Raw genomic sequence first — 22,358 nt, forward strand, 5'->3', positions numbered from 1 at the left:
GACCAGCCCTAAGCAGACAAGCTGAGCTGACAATTCAGTTCTCCCTAATCTAGCATCCTTCAGATATTTTGGAGTTCAATTTCCATCATCTCTCCTTATAGCATGATTGATGACCATGCTGGAGAGAAAATTCTGAAAATTGAAATCCAACACAGCTAGAAGTAACCAAGATGGGGACAGTTGTGGGTGCCTTTAAGAACAACCATGTCAGAGGCAGAGCCCTGAGGATGGAAATGAAAAGGATTGATGCAAGAGCAGTTCCCGTTGGTTTCATTAGGCCTTGCATAGGTGAATATCCCATTCAGTTTTATTTGTCTGGACTTGAGGTGCTGCTATCAAATGTTTACACCTTCTGAATGAAAAACATTCAGGGCAGCACAGGCTTGCACGTATCTCTGACAATGCAAAATCTGCTGGTATTTCACAAACCTCCTACTGACTCCCATGTGCACCAACTAGCCAACATGGGAAGTGGCCACCATAACTAGAAGGCAACAAGTGACCACTTCCTGCCATGAGGCGCTGCATATAGGTTACTTTGGACAAAGAGCTTCTGCAGGCAAAATTGAAGTGTGGCTGAACTCTATCATAAGGTTAACCGATCTTGCCGACGACCTTTGCTAAAGCAGCTTTAAAAATTAATAAGTGGGAAGGCAGTGATCTCAAGAACCATTCTGTTTTAGGTCCTTTCGCTTGCCTAAAAAAACATTTGTCTTTTTAAGATTGCATTATACATGGCCCGATGTCTGTATGTATGAGTGTGTGTCACAATCATGGCATCATCAAACTGCAAATGAGCAACCCATTAAATTAACTTTCACAAACAAGTCTGATTTCATTTTATTTAAAACAACCTTGTGTGTGTGTGTGCGCACGCGTGTGTAAAATTCAAAGATATAAGTTACAAAGCACCAAGCTATGCATGTACTTTTGATGTATAGGTATATGTGCGTGTTGTGGGGGAAGCGATCACCACTGCATGCCATGAGCCTCGCTTTACTTGTCTGGTTGTTGTTTTAAGCACTTTAAAAAAAAGGTTAAAAAAAGTAAAACGAAATCTTTTTGAGCACTGTGTATGAAGGACTGATGACGTATCTCTCGCATGGATTTTATTATGTACTGTTTTTTTAAAAAAGGGAAACAAAAACATTAGAAGACCACTCTATTTAAAAACAAAAAACAAAAAAACACCATACCAAAACTGGTTACTGAAAACAAGAAGTCTGAAAAATACTGTAACTTTTGTAAATCTTTTCTGCTATCTGTAGGTAGAGTCCTATGTATAAAGTCTATGCCATGTTTTCTTCTGTGACAACCGTGACCATTGTCTGTCAGAAATTCCAAATGAAGGAAGGTTGCTTTTTCCCTTTTATTTTCCCTTTCCCTATTTCTGGTATTTCCTAACAGAGTGTCTGAATTTAATAAAATACTCTTTCCTCCCCATAACATTTTTCTTAAGGGTTTGTTTCTTAAGGGTCATTCCTTTAAAAAAAAAAAAAAAACAGATGTGATTGACTGTTTTGCTCAGAGGCAGGCATTTCTGGACTCCGTGCAGCCAAAGAAGTTGAGCAGATGGGACAGGAACGAGAGTAGCTGGGTCCTCTGTCTGAAGAAGCCCTCTGTCTCCAGGGCTCTTTCCAGGCTGGTTTAAAGGTAAAGAAGGGAGAGTTGGCCCCAGGAATAACATCATGGCAGCAGTCTGGGCTGAATGCAGACCATCTCCCCTGCTGCAGGGAGGAATTCTGGACTGCATTTCTATGTAATTTACAGTACTTAGGTCCCAATTCGTTGATAAATTAGCATATTAAACGCTAAGCTGTTCTCATGTTCACCTCTTTTGGGGCAATCTAGCACAATATCCCTTACTTTGGTCACTTCTTACTGGCCGATTTCCAGACTCAGAGCTTACCAGAAGATGAGGGTCTATCATATAATATTGTATAATGACATATGGCCCATTTTTTTTCCTTAAGCTTTCAGACAAACAGAGGCATGGATGGTACATTATGTCACCGCCCTCATTTATGTAACATCCACGCTGCTCTGTCTGAGAGCTTAAGAAAAGGAAGGTGACTGTAATATAAGCAGCAGATGAGGAGTTAGTAAAGAAGATGGTCAAAAGTGGAAAAAGGTAAAATGCATCATAGCATGCTCATTTACCCCTCCAAATCTTATTCTAAATTAGATCCTGAAATTTCTTTCACAACATCTAAATTCTATCTATTTAGATTAATGGTTACATTAACTTGCTGTTACTATTAGCAAGCAATTTCCTACACCTTATTGTTGCAAAATAATCTTGAAAGTTCATTGATGTTATTTCATACATGTGGCAGGAAAAAAATCAACCGTGTAATGTGTGGAAGCTGCATAATTTAAAATATGAGGGGTAACTTAGTGGGTTTATTTTTAATTTATTGCAGTGGAGCGTGAAAAGAACTCTCTTTTGTTAAACATCTGCTCATGGATAATTGTAGTGATGCAAGTAAATCACATCTATTTTGATAGCACACGTTCAACACTATTAATACATAGTGTGTATTACTAGCTAGAGGTTATGCTTTAAATACGTAAGCAAACTTGTTTTCTGAATAAGGCAGTTTATTTCCCATATATATAGAATTGTAATTTTGGGGCTATATTTAAAGCAGAATTGTTTTGTTTGATCATATATATTGTACAACATAAAGGTGAAAAGAGGGACAAACCATGCAAGGAGTTTTTGGTTTTTCTAAAAAAAAAGAAAAAAAAGACAACACTGTTGTATAACTTCCATTTTAAAAAGGAGAAAAATAAAAGTCTTGGGCTCCCCCCCCCTTTAAAAATCCTTATAAACTCTTTATCATATGTTACACATGTAAAAGCTATTTACAAAATAAAGTGAAAAATAAAACTTTACAGCACATATTTGCATAAAAGGATAAGGACAATGCATTACAGTACAGCCAACTATGTAGTTTTGCTCAGTTTTAAATTCCACACCTGTGCACAGGTACGTGCGCCTTTCCAAGGTCTCAATGGAATTGTGGTAAGACACATTAGAACATGCGGAAGACGGAGCAAAGCACATTTTCTGCTTATTCAAATACAGCACAAATTGCAGGCCTCGTAGAGAAGTTGTCGTTTTGGTGCCTCGTGGTCTAACCTTCCTTTTATGTCCCCAACAGCACAGAGTTTAAGTCCTTTATATCCTGTTAGGGATTGGCTTTCAAATTCAGAAAGAGGACAGAGGGGCTTTTCACAGAGGAGAGGTACAGCTCCCTAAAACCTAGGTAAGCTTTCAAGTTTCACAGACTGTTCTTCAGGCAAAAGTAATCATGAAGCAGTCGCATGAGCTATTAAAATTGGAAATTTTTTAGATTGTTTACCTCAAAGAAAGATTCTTTTTATACATTTACTGACTAGCTCTTAGGCTAACACCTCACCCACCAGGCTACCGTGAAGAGCCTGTAACAAACAGGGAAAGAGTTGCTCTCATGAAAGGCACTCATAGAAAACTTGGGACCCCTCATTTCACCCAGGGCAAAAAAAAAAAAAAAAAATGAGAGGAAACAAATGTGCCTGTAGGGAGGGATTGAAAAACATCAACATGGCAGCTGCAAGTGGATACTTTGCATACCTGATGCATGTAAAAAACAGGTAATTACAGCTGCCACCTTGACAGCGCCAAGGAGGCACTCCTGTAATACTTTGAATCCAAATTGAAATTCTTGAAGTATAAAACATCACTTTAGCTTGCAGTCCAACTCTACTTAACATGGAACCAGGTAGTCTCAATCTGATGGATTTTGTCTGGTGGGGAGAGTCCAGGTGTGAACAAAAGGGGTGCTTTTTCACACAAACACTGGCACTGGAAAGGGCTGTGACCCGAAAGGTGGGACTATGAACCCTTAAGAAAGATTGTAAGATAGTGTTTTTAAAAAATTCACACACACATGGAGCCTTTGCTGTTAAATAACCAACCCAGAAGACAACCAAGGGCACCCACCAGGAGGGGTGGCGCCAAAAGTCAAGATGGCATAAGGGAAACATACCCGTGCAACGGAAACTTTGCCCCTTTTTCATCATGCATCACACAGCTTTGATTGTGCAATCACACAAACCTTCTTGACTTTTTGACACCCCCCCCACACCTCTGACTATGCTGCCACTTTTCAGGGGTGCCCTCGGACCATGCAAAGCACCCGTCATTTGCCAGCCATTTCCCCAGAGTGCAGCTCTTTGCTGGCAGGGTATTACTATCGTGTTAGACTGAGACATATATAGGAATTACATACTGCTAAATACAGTAGAATGGGAAGAAATCCAGAAGACCAAATGGATCCAGTAGTCCAGAAGTTGGTCTACTTTCATCTGGATTTGTTTTGCGTATCTCTGTAAAGTAATTATAAAGAAGGTTGTGACAGTTCAATCAGATCAAACTCTTCAAATATGTGAAACCTCAGTGTGGACGCCACATATATTTTAAAATTATTGTTCTGCCTGTTCAATGACCACCAAGACTAGCCTAACCAAAGGGCACTTCCAGACAGCACTCCTGACCCTCAAGTCCTTTTGTTTCACAACAAAAATGAAGGCAGGCTGGAGAGGCAATATCATGGTTAGAATGTCACAGGATGGGCATATCTTTGTCTTTGCAACTCTACACAGGTGGAGAACCAAGAGCCAATAAGATCTTGTCCTGCCTAACAGGGACTTCAATTTTGCACCAAACCACAAGTCCCTCCCCCCCCCCCTAAAAATAAACTATTTGGAGTGATTATCAGGTTGGCAAGTTTGCAACTCATTGCCATTCTGTTTTGGCCCGACTGCTGCGTCTGTAGCGACACTTATTTCCTGAAAATGAACGTTCTCTGCTCACAACCCTGCAGTGGCAACGGGATAGAATTGGGACAAAGTGTGATAGTTAGTGCCCAGTGATGCTCTCAACTGATATGGGGGGGGGGTCCGGCAACTTTAATGCACCCATATCTGGAAGAGCCCAGATACAAGAGCATTTCTTCATGGCGACATCTGCACCCAGAGTGTACCTGCTGCTACTGCTTCATATAAAAAAACAGCCATCACAGACCTAGTGGAATGAGCTAGCCAGATTACAATTAAAAACATAGTAGACCATGTCTATGACCAGTGTGGTGTAGCAATTGAAGTGTTGCATTTAACATCAGCAAGGCCTATCCTATCCTCAATCAAGGCACCTTCAGATCGCCTTGTCCCTTGCCCCTTCTGTTGCATAGAGGCTTTGCCTCTAATCCATTCACTTTTGAGCCTGGATCTATTTAGGAAGCCCTGATTAATTCAAGGCATGAAGGAAGCAGTGAAGTAAGTGTTTGAGGCAGAGCACGTGGTCCCATTGCTGTTTCCTGCTGAAGGAAAAGACTGGAAAGAAATTGGACATGAACTACAGTCTGACTGCCCGACCTGTTATACGGGAGGGTTGTAAGGCGATGGACTGAGGTGGGGTTGGGATTACTGATGCCTTATTATTTGGTGTTACAACTGAAATATCAGTGTGTAATACCTGGAATGTGGTACAAAAACAAAACAAAACAACTTGTGGTGAGGGAGTTATTTCCATGAAGATGATATTTCCTTTTCATTCAGGGATAATAATTTTGAAATCCATCCGCAAATACTGAAATTCAAAACAAATTTGCCATTTTTTCTATTAGTTTTTTTTCCCCCCTTTTTTGCAAGGAGCGAAAAAGAGCCTGTTGGACCCCACAACAGTCCTTTGAAATAGGCTGTGCTGTTACACAGCAGTTTGCTCTGAGCACACACCGAACTTCAGGAGTGTCAGGATTTTGATTTGGGTTCCCACAAAATGACTTTTTTGTTATTCCTCTTCGGTTCAAATATAGTCAAGTGTTAAAAGGGTCTTGACAAGCAACTGGAGAAAGTTATTTCACAGCAACATTTTTTTTTTTCGTAAGAGTTATGCAACTTCTTCCAAAGGGATAACATTTTTGTATTGAGGCACAAGGGGTGAAGTAGTAACTATTACACACCAAAACATGTATCTTAAAGATTATCTCTCATATTTATTCACCGCAAGAGTACTTCCTGCTTTTATGACCAAATGAAATTCTACAGAGACAGGAGGTGGTGGGAATGTTTTATATCCACAAGGTAAAAACAACTGTAAGTCTCTCATTTTGAAGGAATTGCAAGGAGTAGCAAATGGGAAAACCTACTTGATCTGCAACATATAAATAAGCAGCTCCTTGGTTTACTTCCATACGGTATAGTGAGAAAACTAAGAAGAGGAAGACACTGTTGAAAATAAATGTAGCACCATGAAAAATAAAATATTGCTTTTTTGTGAGAGACAGTGAATTGTGGAAGATACCAGTAAAGCAGAAGGTGGCATGGACTTGACATTTCAGCCCTTCATTGTAACAAAGGCTTGAATGGAATCGTATCAACTTACGCTCTGGGAACCCTAAAAGGAAGATTAAAAAAGTCACTGAGGCTCCTTTTTGGCACATCTGCACAGGGCCCTGGTGTGTTTCTCCCCCACCTCTTGTTGCTCTTCCCCAACCCTAAGAAATCACACAGCGCCTGCACTCAGCCTTTCCCCCAATGAACGTGGGAGGCAAATTACCTGGAAAAGCACCATTAACCAAAACATGGTACACGTGTGCCACCTTAGGGAGCGGGTGATTCACTCCACACAATTATCATTTGCATAAGCTCATTTTTCTCCTTAAAATACTGCCTTCATGGATTCTGCACACAGTACAGTGTTAACGGTGTTAATCACTTCCTGAAGACATGCTGGACTGTACAACCTGTTACAAGGGGATAGGAGTAGAGCAACGTTTCTCAACCTTGGCAACTTTAAGATATATGGACTTCAACTCCCAGAATTCCCCAGCCAGCTCCCAGTTCTAGGAGTTGAAGTCCACACATCTTAAAGTTGCCAAGGTTGAGAAACACTGGAGTAGAGAGTGCTATTCAGATGGGGATACTGTCACAATCTGAAAGGAGAAATCAGTCTGAAAAAGGTTCATATCCTTAGCTAAGATTTACAAGAAAATCTTAGATGAGCTAAGCGAAAAAGGGGACTATATCCTTAAAGGCACACTGAATTGTATCATTTAGTACTATCATTTAGAATTTGTATCATCAATTGTATATCTCATGTTAGTCTTGCAGCAAAACCAAGGCATTTTGCAATGCTGTTAAACACCAGCAGATTTACTGCAGCCAAAGCTTTCAAAGATTATGCTGCAATACATTGGACACTATGATGCCACAGATCTCTTTGTGACTTTTGAGAATTCGAGATGATATCGCTTTAATAGGAAGAGGAGAACAGCAGTGCCCTTTAAATCTGGGAGAGGCTATGCACTCAAGGGACCATTATGGCTCTGCAATTTTCACATGAAAGAGTTTTCAAGTGCAGCTGAGACCATACCATACATAGGCTGAGTCTGCACATGTCCACAAGACTTTGATGTATGTGCTAGAACTCAAGAGGATACAGCCCTCCCTGTAGGAACCTGATAAAGGCCAAGGCATGGTAGATGGAAGATTGGGGATTTGCTTTTCTAGGGGAAATACAGAGAAGGAGCAGTGGGTATTTTTAGGGGAATATTCAAAGCCTCCCAACTTTATCAACTGCCATTTAGATAACAGTGAGAAGAACTTTCGGTAGAATGGAATCCATCATGTAAATGTGAACCCAATGGCAGAAGTCAACAATGGTTAAATGGAAACAACTCTAATCTGAATTCCCCAGCTCCAAGCCCTCTTTCAGTTAAATACAGAACAGAGGTAACATGGACTGGTGAAAATTAGAGAATAAGAATTAAGAGATAATTAACTGGAGCAATTCTGGTTTCTGAACTTTTCCTTCTTCAAAAACATCCCTCATGTGCAGACCAGCGTTTTGAAGCAGGAATGAAGCTGCTCATCTCATCAACTAGGCAACTCCAGTCAATCCCAAGTTAAGATCTTCCTATGAGCTGAATGAATGGTCCTCCTTACATCAGACCTACCTCAGCTTTTTTTTTTTTTTGACTGCCACCCTGTGGGAAGGAGGAAGGAGGGGAATAAATAAATTCACAAGTCACAAAGCTGCAGTGTGATTAAATTAATACCGGGGGAATCAGAAAGCAAGGCTGGGGGTTGGGTAGGTAGGAGGAGAGTCTCTTGCTCCACTGCAGATCGAGGTATCAAAAAAGACAAGTAAGGCCGGTACTGGGAGCACCTATGAGCACCCTCCTCCATTCTCAAGTCAAGGCTGTTGTCATGGGCAAGCCAAGTTTTCCTTTCAGCCATTCTAACAAGAGCTTCAATGAAAGGCTACCTAAAGACATTGGTGGAAACGTAAAGAGGCTGTACGTCGGGGAGCTGAACGCCCCTCAGAGCTGCCTTTACGATGCTGCAGCTCGCTCTGCTGGTTAGGAGCTGCCAGGTTCCCCGGTGTGGTTGAGGAAGACCGAGGTTTGGTTGACTCTAGGCTGCTAATCCCAGAGTCCTTGTTGTCCCTTAGGGCACCTCTGCTTGAGGAGTCTAGTGGACCAGCCTCAGTAGTCCCCAATAGATGTTGTTCCTTCCATTCATAGTTGAGGTCTTTGAGGCCACCAGGGACCACCACAGTATGGCGCCGCCAACTGTTCTTCTTGCGCCGTGTCTCAGGTGAGTGTGGCTTTCGCAGGCGCACTGCCAGCATGTCATCTGCAGAGCCGCGGAGGCGGAGTCGAAGTTGTTCTGTGAGGGAAAGCCGGGTGTGGACCTCTGGGACACCCATGGGCTGCAGTGACTCTTGACTGCCCGGGGAGCTAGAACTTGGGACATCAGTGCTACCCTTGGAAGAGGTCCCACTGTTGTGTCGGGGCCGCAAAAGCTTGCGCCGTGCCAAAGTGTCACACTGCATGAGGTGATGGGAACTAAAGGAGGTTCGGTTGTGCGATACCTTTTCAGATGCAGCAGCCCCCCCTTCCTCCACTGCTGCCATGCCAGCTCTTTCGGGAAGCACCCCAGCCTGCTTTGGCACAAAGCTATTCTCAGTGTCCGTCTCCACGTGGCTAAATTCACTCCGCTCATCATCTGCCTCCTCCCCACGGCTCTCTGCTACTGATTGCACCTCAGAGCACAGGCTGCGATCGATGGTGGACAGGGTGGAGTAACCTGATACAATCGAGCGGGCATCCAAGGCCAGCTCTGGGCTTCCTCGGGGTGCCACTACCTTCCTTTCCTCTTGCTCTGCTTCTTGTTTTGCACAGCTCTGCAAAACATTCTGCACATCAGGCGCTGGAGCTCTGCTGCTGCTCCCGAATCTTTCAGCCTCTCTTTCTTCCTCCTGAGTCATTTCTTCCTCCTCCTCGTCTCTCTTGACAGCTGACTCATGCTCAGAATCATCATCTGTGCTGCTCCCAAAACGCTTGGCCTCTCTCCGCTTCTTCCTCTTGCGGTTGACAGCTGAGATGAAGGAGATGGCAAGCATCTCTTTATGGTAGTGCTCTTTCCGTGAGCCACATGAAGCCTGGAGCAGAGGCAAAAGACAGAGAATGTGAGCAAGGCTAAAGAGCAGACACAGAGAAATATCCAGTGATACTGGCATTGCTTATGTGATGGGTTAACCTGGGATAACAATGCCTTACCCCACTGATGTACTTACATACCCAGGGGGCAAGACACAGAGTCCTTAATACAGATTAGCCATCTCATAAGCATGTTTTGCTTTAAAAGGAAGTGAAAGGATTATTTTCCCTCTTTTGGAAAGCATGCTTGCAGATAGAACAATTAGAAATTCTAATTTTAGAGTTCCCAAAATGCACCAAAACACCTGCAGATATCTCCCTACAGGTTCTTAGAGATTCCCTTGCCTGTTCAATTTTTTGTTTTCTGCTTTTTAATTAAATGGGCTATGTGCACTATGGAACTAACTTCCAGCTTCCAGTTATTTTTTTTTTTGGTCAATAATGTCTTTGGAACAGTGCATTCTTTGTTATATATGTAACCATCCAGAAAAAGGTGGAAAAAAGATGAATGGGGGGAGATGTGGAGTAATCCTGGGGGAGGTAGTACTTAATCTAAGGCAAGAAAGGAGAGGTAAGTTGAGTGTGTACACTAGCCTACAACTCAGTCACCTGTAAGCTGCTGAGAAGTACACTACAAGGCAGCTCACTCTGCCTCTGAAGAGGCTAGTCATAGCTGCTGGTGAAATGTCATGACACCAGAAAAGTAGACCAGGGCCATTTAGCCCATAAGCTCATCACTGCTTGAGTGGGTTCAGGCTTTTTTGTTTATTCGTTTTAATCATCAAAGCAGGGCCTCAGTCTGGTCTAAAACACTGCCATGATGATGATGATGATGATGATGATGATGATGATGATGATGATGATGATGGAGGAGGAGGAGGAGGAGGAGGAGGAGGAGGAGGAGGAGAAGAAGAAGAAGAAGAAGAAGAAGAAGAAGAAGAAGAAGAAGAAGAAGAAGAAGAAGAAGAAGAAGAAGAAGAAGAAGAAGAAGAAGAAGAAGAAGAAGAAGAAGAAGAAGAAGAAGAAGAAGGCGGCTTTAAGTCTCTGCGGATGGGTGGATCATCACGTCTGTGCATTGAAGAAAGCTGGATGCTAAGAGATGCCAAGTACCGAACTAGCACAGACTTCTAACCTGGGGAGGCTGAATTTAAGGGCCCTCTGCTTAACCATCTCTTTCTCCTCCCCAACATCTTTCAAAGGCAAAAACAGCCCAGAGGGGATCTTACCTTTGATTTAGCTGATCCACTGTTGGTTGAATCTGCAAGGATGAACACAGAAAAAGAGGAGGCCATCAGTTAAACCTAGAACTGTGCAAGAATAGCAAGTTGAGGGGTTTAATGACTGCAAGGACAGGTGATCCTGAAGAAAATCTATGTGATTGCTAAGAACTGATACCAACTTAATGGCACATAATCAAAAAATCAGTCAGGGGCAAATGAGCACGTAGCCCAGTGATTTTGCAGCAATTTTTGTGTAATGTTTAAAGAAGGTCATGTCCTGAGGTAAAACATCAAAACGAAAATTGGAGGGAGCAACTGTAAAACACCAGGGTCCTATGCTGCCTTCTCCCTTTTCACTGTGCAGGCAAAAGAAAGTAATTACAGGTATCATAGGGGCATCACGTGCACTAAAACAGAAATAATTTTTATCGAAACTCTACATCATGATGTCTTATAATGACTGAATGTAAGAACCCCTACTGGAAATCAGTATGTTCTTTTCTTATTCCTTCTGGGAACATAAAATGAACCATTAGGATCACAGTTTTCTCTTAAAAAAAATATATGTGCTTATGTACATTGGTAGGTAGGTATGTGTATGTACTAAATATTGCCTTTTAGTGCATCTGTGAATAATTCAGCTATAATTTTAAAAAATGATATATTTTTAAATACATATATCTGCCCCATTTCTCTCTTACACTCACACGGAGAGCAGTCAGGGATTTACAGCTCCAAGTTTTAGACAGACACAGCTTCCTTTGTTGTTTTAATAATTCAGTCACCAATTACATATTCAGGGCTACAGCATCCCTTTGAAATACCCTATAGGAGGGCACCTCCAGTATGGGAAGTAAAGAAAATACAGAATTAGGTATTCTGAAGTCAGTGACTCTTTTGATAACTGTTTCATGAAAGTAAATCTTTTTTCCCAGCTGATATTTGATGACTTTTTATTACATAGTTATAGGAAAGGAAAATCTCCAAAATGACCAGAAATACACCAGAGTGTATTTTGAAATCAATCAAGGAATTCTGCACTGGATGACTAAACAAAAGGGGAGAGGAAACACCCCCAGCAGCCCAAGGCAGAGTTTCTGCAATGGAAATGACCTCTCTGTCTGCCAATACATTTGCTGCTATGATACCAACAAGGCTGCCAAGGTTGATTAATGGAACAGTGGCAATAAAATTTAGTGTAGAAAGCACAAAGAATGAGTATCAGTGGGAGACCGATCACCAACCATCATTATCAACCCCCTGTAGGGACCTAAACAACATGGCAGGAAACTGATGCCCCAAATTAGCCATAAAGCGCGCACACACACACAGAGGCACACAACTAGTTCTATTAAAAATGTTAACATTCCATCTAGAGGAGTAACACTCATGCCAGAGTTGCATAATTCCTGACCCCACGAAGAGCAAACACAGAGCACCACCAGTGGTGTGCAGAGACTAGATGGGCTTGACCAGCCTCCTGGTTTTGCTGCCTTCCAGGATTTTTCAAAAACAGAAGGACAGAAGGTGACTCAATTTGGCTTGATGGATCATAAACTTAGCCTGAAATGTTTAGAGAGGCTATTCTCCACTGAGGTGTTAAGAAGAGGTGAATATTCTGGGTTCTAATCTCCCATTTCTACCACTTTCCCCAAAGTCCACATTGAGGAGGAGGAGGAGGAGCTTCCAAAGGAAATTGTGCAATCAGTCTTAAAGAGAGATGTACTGGTTCCTTAGCACAACCGCAGTAACGTCTGCAGGGACTGGATTATAACTCAGAAACTGTTCCAAGGGACAATGCTCAAACAGTTCAGGGTACTTCAACTGAAGCCCTTCTTTTTGGATTACTGCAATGTGTTGTATATGAGGTTACCTTTGCAAATGGTCCAGAAATTTCAGTTAATCACAATGGCACTATGAGGCTGTTAACTGAAACTAGAAGTTCTTCACATCACAGCAATACTTCGCTGTCTCTTTGTAGTCAACATCTGAGGCTCAGTATTGAGTCTGTCTTAACTCCCCCCAAGACTGAAATATCATGAGATTTTGGCATTCTGATGTGAGATACTAATGTGAGATGTTGAATGGTTTCAGGGTTCCCAGGGATATATGAGGAAGGGCTTTAGTGATGTAGCAGGTTCAGTGTTGCCAATGCTCAATTCCAAGTACTGACTTGAAACTTTTATCTTTTATCTGGGCTTTCAGATCACCTCTGAAGGCTCCTCTCTAGGTTCCTGGCCAAGAGAGGGGTGTTGGGAAGGAAATAAGAAGAGGAGCCTTTTCAGTCGTCATATTCAGTCATATGTGGCATTTTAGAGTGTGGCTTTGGGTGGCTGAGTGTACCTACACAATTTTACTGTTGCCTTAAATGATTTGAGATTGTAGTTTTATTCTCTATTGCTGGGCTCTTTTTATGCCGCATAATATATTCATTTTACTGTTTTTTACTGTTTTTTTTAAATTGGTACTCAGAGAATTGAGTAGTAGTATTGGTTAGCCTAAAAGTGTTACAAACACACACATAGATATTCCAGTTTATTCAGTCATTGAGGGTTACTGTTTCATTAATTTACATAATGTGTATTAACTCTGTGTATGTGTCCATGTACACATGCAGCTTTTTCTCTATGTTGTTCTTTATGGCCTCTCAATTTAATAAAATGAATACAAATAAATAAAAAAACAGCTGTGCAGTGATCCAGATTTGAAAAGGAAAAGGGGATTCGTGGGTGTGTAATCACACCTACCAGCACCTCCTTAAATCAAATATGACTTTTCCTGCAATCTTGCCTGAACCCGGGGGAAAAAAACACATTTTCTTTAAGGCACTCCCAGCAAGTACAATCCCTCTGCCACTCTGAATCACACTTCCCCCTTTGAATGCAGCACTGCACAGCTACACACACGCGTGCGCATACGCAGAGTTAATACATATATGCATAAATTTACAAAACAATAACCCACAAAGATCAGGCAAACCAGAAGAACCGCCAGCATTACAAGAGCCTTTTAAGAATCCATACTTGGGAAGGCTTCCTAAGTCTTTTGGGATAGTTGTCATGATGGAAATTCAGGTCTACACCTTGCATCGCATACAATCATATGCAGAGAGGAGAGAGCATTTGTAGAAACTGCCTCCTTTGGCAAATTAAGTCGCTGCAGGGAGCCCTCTTAAAGATAGCTACTAGCAGACGTTGGTAAGGAATCGCAACTGCCCAGTGCCAATGCAGTCAAGGCTACTCCTACGCCGTTCAGTTCAACCACGTCAAAAGCCAAGCCAGACAACCAGAGAAAGCAACCCAGGGACAAATGCAAGCCATGGGGACCAGGGAGTGGGGGCGGGGGATAAGCTGTCAAACTAAAGTGACAACAGCACGGGTCAGAAGTAAGCAGCCTTGCAATCAGTAGGCTGTAAGCAGCCATCAGCCTATTCTTTGCAGCCTTCGAACCACCACACTATGACAGTGAGCTGCGGAGTAACAGTGGCACAATTTCTCATGGTTTTCACAAAGCATGAAGTAAGACAGGTACGTTAAGCATCCAATGAGCTTATAGTTTTGTTTTGTTTTTTTAAATCCAAACCGCCCTCCCTGCAAATGGAAAAAGAACTGAAAATTCTACCCTGCTCCTTTCAGTGACATTAGTCACTAAATTACTGACCTCCCCTTTCCCCAATGCCTCTCTCAAAAATCAATTTGAAAAAAAAGGCCTTTTGCCAACAAAAAGGGTCCTTGTCCCAGCTGAAGGAACCACGAGAAACGGCGTAAGCGTTAGCCTTGGTCTTCTCCTAAAATAAGCGCAGCACCAGGCAGGTGGTTTGAACAAACTTTTCTGAAGAAATCTTTCCAAGCCTCCCCACACAAGCACACAGACATATTTGCCACAGCAATATCAGCAACGATGAAACCAATGGACAGATTAATGGATGTCCCCCCCAGCCACCCACAAGGCCCACTCCATTCAAGGTTTGACCCCGACATTCACGTGGAATTAGTGGCTGGCAATCACAAGAGTGAGAAAAGGCAAAACAGTCATGCTGACTCAACACCCAGAGCTTAAAGAAGTAATGTTTCCGCAGATAGTGGCATCATGCTCTGGGGATAAAAGCATTTACTTGAGTTTTGATATTTGTGGATGGAAAAATATACTGCAGGCTTTCAAGCCACACAGGACTCTTGATCAAACTGAGAGAACTCAAATCTCAGCTTTAACATTACATTAGTCAGACAAGTAGGCTGTATGAATAATGATCCTTCAGCACATTTTGCTGGACATCAGATAATAAGAATTTAGCCAAACAGTCCTAATTGAGAACTTTTAAAATTTATGATTGTGATTATTTTATTTTACAATGCTCAATTTTTCTTATAATTTAATATATACTGGTTTAGTAATAAACCTCAGTGACAGCTTATCCCTGGTAAGTGAGCATTAGATTGCAGCCTTAAGATGTAACCATAAACATACTTAATATAATCACATTTAATTCTTGTTTTTTAAAAAATGACTTGTGTATGCTTTAATGCTTTACTACTCAAGTTATTTATAATATAATAAAAGAAAAAAAGAGAAAAATATAAAAGGAAAAAAGGAAAATTATCTAATATTAAAAATGTAAAAGAATTCTATGACACAATCACTGGGCATGCTATTTAATGTATATGTTACTGGTGCTGTCAAAAATAAGAATTAACCTTTCTGTTCTGCCCAATATATGGTGATTAAAAAAAAATAAAGTGGTGGGAAAATACAGAATTACAAATGGTAAAACAAAAAACAAACCTCTATTTAGTGGAAAATTTAGTAAATCAAGCAGTTGCATAGCCTACCCCCCCTACCCCCCAAAAACCCTACTTAGAAGCACCCACATGCATTTGTTTTAAATTGACTGAGGATCTGAAATTATCACACTTTCATATCCAGCTGCTTGAAATGGGAATTTCCTCTGGTTGACTTTAAGAAGGTCCCATGCTCCTGATTTTAAACAGGAAGGAACATAATTGGGAGGCAGACCCACACCCTGGTCTTTATATTATGGCCAATGCCACTGGAGTTCTTTCAAGTCAACATGAAAAATCCAATGAGGAGCCAAAACCTAAAGTTCTGCCTTTCCCCATCTCTCATAATCACCCAATGGAATTAGTGCATGAACATCAGAGCACAACCACACTGTACCAGCTCTAGAGCTCCGGCAGATCCGCTGGAGTTGGAAGGAGGAGGAGACACAAGATAAAGAGAGAAAAGAGAAGAAAGACAGCAGAAAAGTTAAAGGAAGCTATAACTGGCAGAGGGACAAAAAACATCACTATTAATCAGTAACATGCTCATCAGCATTAGCAACCATAGATAGAGTTCAAGAAACCTATCTCTAAATGTTGATTTCTCTTCCAGCAACGCAAATGCTACTTCACCGCTGGCACAGGTGGAAACTAGAATCAAATGGCCATGCGTGCCCAAATTCTAAGGATCACATTATTAAAGTAGAAGATCTGGGGGTGGGGGGGCAGCACATGCCTTTTGCTGCTAGCAGTACAACTGGCAAAGCACCGGAGGAAGGATGGGAGGGAGGCCCTACTAGTTCTTGCCTCCACGGAACTCTCTCCAGTCCAATCTTTTCAGAAGCTGCCAGAATGTCTCTTTTCACATCTTTGGCACAGATTAATGGAACCCCTTTGCAGAAAAGATGGCTACATCCATATATCCATGGGGAACTGTTGGGACTGGGTGTTTGATTCAAAAGGAGAAGAAGAGTGGAACGACTACGGGAAAGCACTGTGACACAGAGATGAAGCTAAGAAACACCAATCAGAATCAGAATTCCTGGGGGAATTCCATGCCCGGGAGTTCTCCCCCAGTCAAAACGTCTCAGTCTGCTTACCTGAAGCATCCCCGGGCACTGCTGTCCTTCCAATGTTGGGCAGAAGGTACTCGATATTTGGCATTGATTGGGCCTCTTGTTCGTCTATAGGGGTCTGTGGAATGGATACATATGTACTTAGAAGAAACAGGTTTAAACTGGATGTTGATTTAAACTGGGAAAGAGGACCGGATTCTGCCAGCTCTGGGTTCTTATTCTGTGACTACTGAGTGCATTACAGGTTTTGACTGCTTTTACTAAGAAGGGGGTTTGCATGGTCAATTTTTTTACTGTTTTAGTTAATTTGGCATGAGGGCTATGGTGGCACTTTGCCTACTCCAGTGTTGTCCAAACTTGGCCACTTTAAGATGAGTGGACTTCAACTCCCTGAATTCCCCATCCAGAATTATGGGAGTTGAAGTCCACTCATCTTAAAGTGGCCAAGTTTGGACAACACTGGCCTACTCCAAATGCCTTTATATACTCCATGGGCTACTTTTGGGTGCTGTCAGTTAGGGCCCCTTATTGCCAGCACTAGCGTTTCCTTGAGCACATACTTATACATGGGAGCTGAGGTAAAATTGACAAGAGTTTTTTCTGCTTCCCCTTTTAGCCCAAGTGAGGGGCCACAGGCACAGTGGAGGGCCACAAGGTGCAGCTGAAGTAATATCACCCAATGCCCGTTACAACATTTCCAGCATGCTGGTGATCTATTTCTCAAGCTTTTTCTGAAACAAATCTAACAATCTTCTGGAAAACTGCTAAACTGAGAGCCAGTTTGATCTAGTGGTCAAGGTGCTGGCCTAGAAACCAGGAGACTGTGAGTTCTAGGCCTCTTTTTGGCATGAAAGCTGGCTGGGTGACTTTGGGCCAGTCACTTTCTCTCACCACCTCACAGGGTCATTGCTATGGGGTAAATAGGAGACAGGAGTTATGTTCATCTCCTTGAGTTGACCACTTTAAAAAAAAAATGAGATAAAAATATGACTGATAAATTCATATGCCAAAATAGCCCAGCTGGTTGGTGGAACAAGGGAGGGATGTGGGTCATTGCTCCATTCTGCTTCAACCAACACTCCCTCAGTCTGTCAGTCAGGCTGTGTTTTTGAACATATGTTTAGCAGTCCCCCAGAAAATTGTTAAACCCGCGTTCAGAAATAGCCCAAGTGACACTTCAGCAACCCATAACTTCTGAGGTGGCAATCTGTCACTCAGTCAACTTGAAAGTTGGCTAAAGCATCTGTCTCAGGCAACGGCCTGGAGTCACCCAAGACCAGGCATATTACAATCAGCGATTGGTGGTAATTTTTTCTGCCAGCAGGTGACACTGAGAGGGAGAGGAATCTACCAGTGGTTGCCCAGATTAAAGCTGTAAAAACGGCCTCAGTAAATCTGTTAACTGTCATCCCGGTCACTGAGGCAGAATAGAGCTTGGCCATTGGGGCAGGGAGGAATGCGTATTAACACAGCCGTCAGGAAGAGCTCTTGGTGGGGTATATTTCCTAATCCATTTTCTGACTGTGGAGAACCTGATATCTAAAGAAAGCTGGGTGGGTCAGAGGACAGGTAGGATTCTAAAAGTAATTATACCATGTTCACTTATCAAGATTACATGAACTGTATTAGCACTAAATACTGTGTCGTAAGACAGTCGGAAGATGGTTTTTTTAAGTAAATCAACACAAAATGTGTTTCCAAAGAAATATAGTAACTTGTTACAGTATATGCATGCTGCAAATAGGTTTCACATATTTTTGGATTACTGTGGACAGTATACTCGCAGATTAAACGAGAATTTTAACTCCCAAAATACACCCAAAAACTTGAGTTCAGCTTATCCATGGATGGGCTTATCCACAAGTATATTCCATAATACTTTTTTAAAGTACCCATATATTTTTGCGAATAAACCGACCCTCAAATTTTTAACCAAAATACCATGAGAAATGTGCTACCTGTAGATAAGCCAACTGTGAAAATTAAACATACAAAAATTTCGAGGGTCAACTTATCCTTGGGTGGCACATTTTTCATGGTATTTTGGTTAAACATTTGAGGGTCATCAGCAAGTACATATGGTATTTTAAAACCCTGCAAAGGCTGTTTGACTTGAAGGGATAATGAAGGGATTGTATATGTATATGTGTCTATGAATGCATGTGTTTGTAAAAGAGAATGCTGGGGAGAAAAGACAATTTGAGGGCCAAATTCCCCTCTCTGTGTAAAGGTAGTTGCGGTCTCTGACTTTCTTTGTTGAGAGATTTACTCTCAACAACCCGCAGAGCTCAGAAGAAACCACCTACATGTCACGTCCAAGAGGGACACCAACATCTTGCATTTCTCTGCACCCTGAGAAATCAGCAGCCAGCCATAAGTTGAGCATTTCCTCCTTCTTGGTCACTTACCTTTTCACCTTTTTCCTCCTTGTCACTGAAAAACCAGTCTGACTGTGAAAAGAAAAACAAGGGAGAAATCAGAGAAGATAGTGAAATCCACCAAATAAAATTAAAAATATGTATACATATACATATGTACATACATATACAGAACCTCAATGATAAACCTTTTAAAGGAAATCACAGCAGGTTCTTTACCTACTGTACAAATGTTGGCCTCTGAACCAGATTTCTTCTGGCTTTTGACTTTTCATGAGGGAGATATAGCCTATTAATTGAACCCTGGATTACCTACCCAAATGCTTTCTCCCTGGGAGGGCTACATCTCTGGGAAGGCTGCCTGTCTATATAATTTTTTTTAAGATTAAATATCCTCAGAAGCTAGAAATATTTTTTTAAAAATTCTGCAAAATGGCTTTCAGAATTTGGGATGGAATATATTTGTGACACGACACATATTTGCCAGTTGGTACTCTCTCCCACTATCTTACATTGCAACATTGATAATTGTTTTCCCCCAAAGATTTGATTCCCAGAAAAGGAAAGTTATGTTTAGCTTGGGAATCAAGGCACTTTCAAATAAACTCTGTTACTATGCTTAACTTCACCCTATAAAAGGCCCATTTCTGCTCTTCAATCTGTGGCAAGATTTGTGCAATGCTTCATTCCACCACTGACTTAATGTTGAAGAGCTAATTCAGCATAATGTACAGTATATGCTCTAAATCATTGTGTGAAGTCATACACGATACTGCCTAAATTAGAAATATGAAGCTTAGAGTGTCAGTTGATACATTTATAAATATTCCAATGATTTTAAGGTGAGCACCCTTGACACTCTCTGTGGTCTTCTGCTTATGTTCATTTAGAGATGATCATATGTTTACATGCTAATATGGCAGACTAGGCAATCCAAACAGCAGCTGCCACGTTGGCACAGGTTCGCTGCTTATGAAATTGAGTTGAACATTTTAGAATGGATAAGCCATCTACAGAACCATTCCTTGAACTTCTGAATGCAGGAAGTTACCAAGTCATCTATTTGGCAAGAATTTGTGCATGCCTAAAGGATGAGGAGATGCCAAACCAGAGCATGATTGGCTCTTTCCAGCTATAACGAGAGCTGGACTAGGACCAAGAAGATCCAAGTTCAAATCTCCATTTACCCATGAAGCTCACTGAGGGATTTGGAGCCAGTCACTATCTCTCCGTCTAATGCATTAGCAGGATTGGTGTAAGGATAAAAAGAGGAGAGAATGGTGTATATCAACATAACCTCCTGTGGAAATAGGTTGCATATAAATACCATACATTATTTATGAGAAGCACCTCATGATCACATAGGCACAGGAAACAAGTTTGCTACTCTGCCCTATAGATCCCAGGGGATTACTGAAGTATGCACATGCATCTTTACAACTCTAAAACAATAGAAAGGTTTTTTATTATTATCTAAAAATAAAAATCATTTGAACTATTTGCAATCAATCCTGTAACTGAGCGCTGCAATTCAAGATGAAGAGTTTGCACATTATTAAATAAAGAATTGGGTGCTGCTAATTAGCAGAATTACTGTTCTACTAAAGTCTCTCATATTTTTTTCTCCTTTGACTCTTTAGTATTATTGATGCCCTGAATATATTTAAAGTAGCAATGGGGAAAACATGGCTGTCCAGCGTTTTCTGAATTACAAATCCCAGCATCCCTTTGGCCATGTCAGGTAGGGCTTTTGGTAGTTGTCATTCAGTAATATCTAGTGGATCACATATTCCCCATCTCTTTTGTACAGCTACCTTCCCCAGACTGAGAACCTTCCAGATGAATACTTCCAGATTATCCCAACTCCCAAAATTCCCACCCAACAGGGCCACTGCTAAAAAATCTGGGACCTATGTCAATATATCTGGATGGCACCCAGGCTGGGGAAAGCTATTACTGAGGTTAATTTTTGACTAACAGTATTAAGTCCTTTCTAGTCAATATTAATACAGGAAACGTTTTCTCTCTCTCTCTTCTCTTTGGCAGCTGATTACTCATAAAGTTTAGGGGACATTATAATTTTGAGCAGTATTACAGAAATGATTAAAACTAAACATTAAGGAGATTAATATCATTTGCTTGGAACTATTGCAAAAACAAGCAAAATAATCCCCAAAATTGAAATAATGCACCTTCTTTCAGGGTTAGTCCACCACATTTGACCAAGAAAGGATCTCTGAAGGCAATTTTAAAAATAATTCATGTGCCTAATTACTGATACATAGGATCAGACTATGTATCCTCTAGATCCAAACCCTCCTTGCTCCTTACGTGCTGTATGAGGGTCTCCACAATTTTATAGCGATCAGGCATATGCGTCACCATGTCAGTCATGTTATCCTCCGACGTTCGAACAAGAGTGGGACCAAATACCAAGGCAAGATTCCGCGGCTCCATCTGCAATACAATCCATTGCATTTTTGTTTCTATAAGTTGAACAGTTGTCAGCAAGGGTGGAGTGAAGTTATACATCTTATCTAAGCATCTATGTCACATTAGCCTCTCTGCTTTGGGCCCTAAGAAAGCCCTTTGAAAATATTAATTCTCTTCATGCACCTTGTCCACAGAGAATTGGACATGGCAGAGAGCCCACTTCAAGGGCAATTTTAAACTTAGGGAAGTCAAGTTTCTAAATTCTGCAGGTCACAGACAAGCAGAGCAGGGTTCTTGTTGCAAGAAGAGATGTTGCAATTAGCCCAGTCATTTCCACCTTCTCCTATCATGTGTGGGGATTAAAAAGTCTGTTATTTATACAGCCCTTTCACTACAGATATCTCTCCGTAGAGTTCTGTAAGGAAAGGAAGCTAATTGAATTATGATAGTAATCAAGAAAGGAAAGATGGACGGACAGACATTTCCTCTTGAGGCACAATTGTCCATTCTTACCACTGAAGCAAAAACCTTTCTGTTAAATTCTTGGGAGAAGTTTCCCATCCACTGTAATGGATATTCAAGAGATGATCCTTGACATTTTTTGTGGAAAGCTCATAATGTACAAAAACTAGCAGAGAAGGAAAGATAATGTTGGTTTTTTACTCATCTCCTTCACCGAATAGTTATGCCTTCCTGATGGGGGAGAGGGGGAAATTTGTTTCTCCCAGATGTAACTTACTGGTTTTTTGTTTTTTTTTCTGAGAGTCCTTTGGACATGGAAGGACATGATATACTTTTTTTTAATAAAAAGGAGCAAGTGAATTCAAACACCTATATTTGCACCAGGCAGAGATGATGTCACAGTGCTATTATAAAGCAAGAGCTCTCTTTGCTTTTCCCAGCCATAATCCACAAATCCCATAGCCTTCCTTTCTTCTGGGAATACGTTGCAGGAGTACTGGATATAGAACTAGCACAGTTT

At 41.4% G+C, this 22,358-nt stretch overlaps 1 protein-coding gene across 1 annotated transcript in view; it reads right to left on the reverse strand.

Moving 5' to 3' along the window:
• Positions 1-2,561: 2,561 nt before the first annotated feature.
• Positions 2,562-22,358, reverse strand: part of ARHGAP23 (Rho GTPase activating protein 23) — a 151,012-nt gene continuing 131,215 nt past the window's right edge. Inside the window, exons 20-24 of the mRNA XM_007422004.4 lie at positions 21,275-21,400; positions 18,974-19,015; positions 16,590-16,683; positions 10,718-10,749; positions 2,562-9,493 (exon numbers count right to left, since the gene is read on the reverse strand). Of these exons, the coding sequence (XP_007422066.2) occupies positions 8,315-9,493; positions 10,718-10,749; positions 16,590-16,683; positions 18,974-19,015; positions 21,275-21,400 (1,473 nt within the window). The 3' untranslated portion in view covers positions 2,562-8,314. The remainder of the gene's footprint in view (positions 9,494-10,717; positions 10,750-16,589; positions 16,684-18,973; positions 19,016-21,274; positions 21,401-22,358) is intronic.

The sequence above is a fragment of the Python bivittatus genome, unplaced genomic scaffold, assembly GCF_059951505.1.
Source record: "Python bivittatus isolate LINGU-HERP-01145 unplaced genomic scaffold, Pbiv_v1 ctg000410_np1212, whole genome shotgun sequence".
Taxonomy (NCBI): domain Eukaryota; kingdom Metazoa; phylum Chordata; class Lepidosauria; order Squamata; family Pythonidae; genus Python; species Python bivittatus.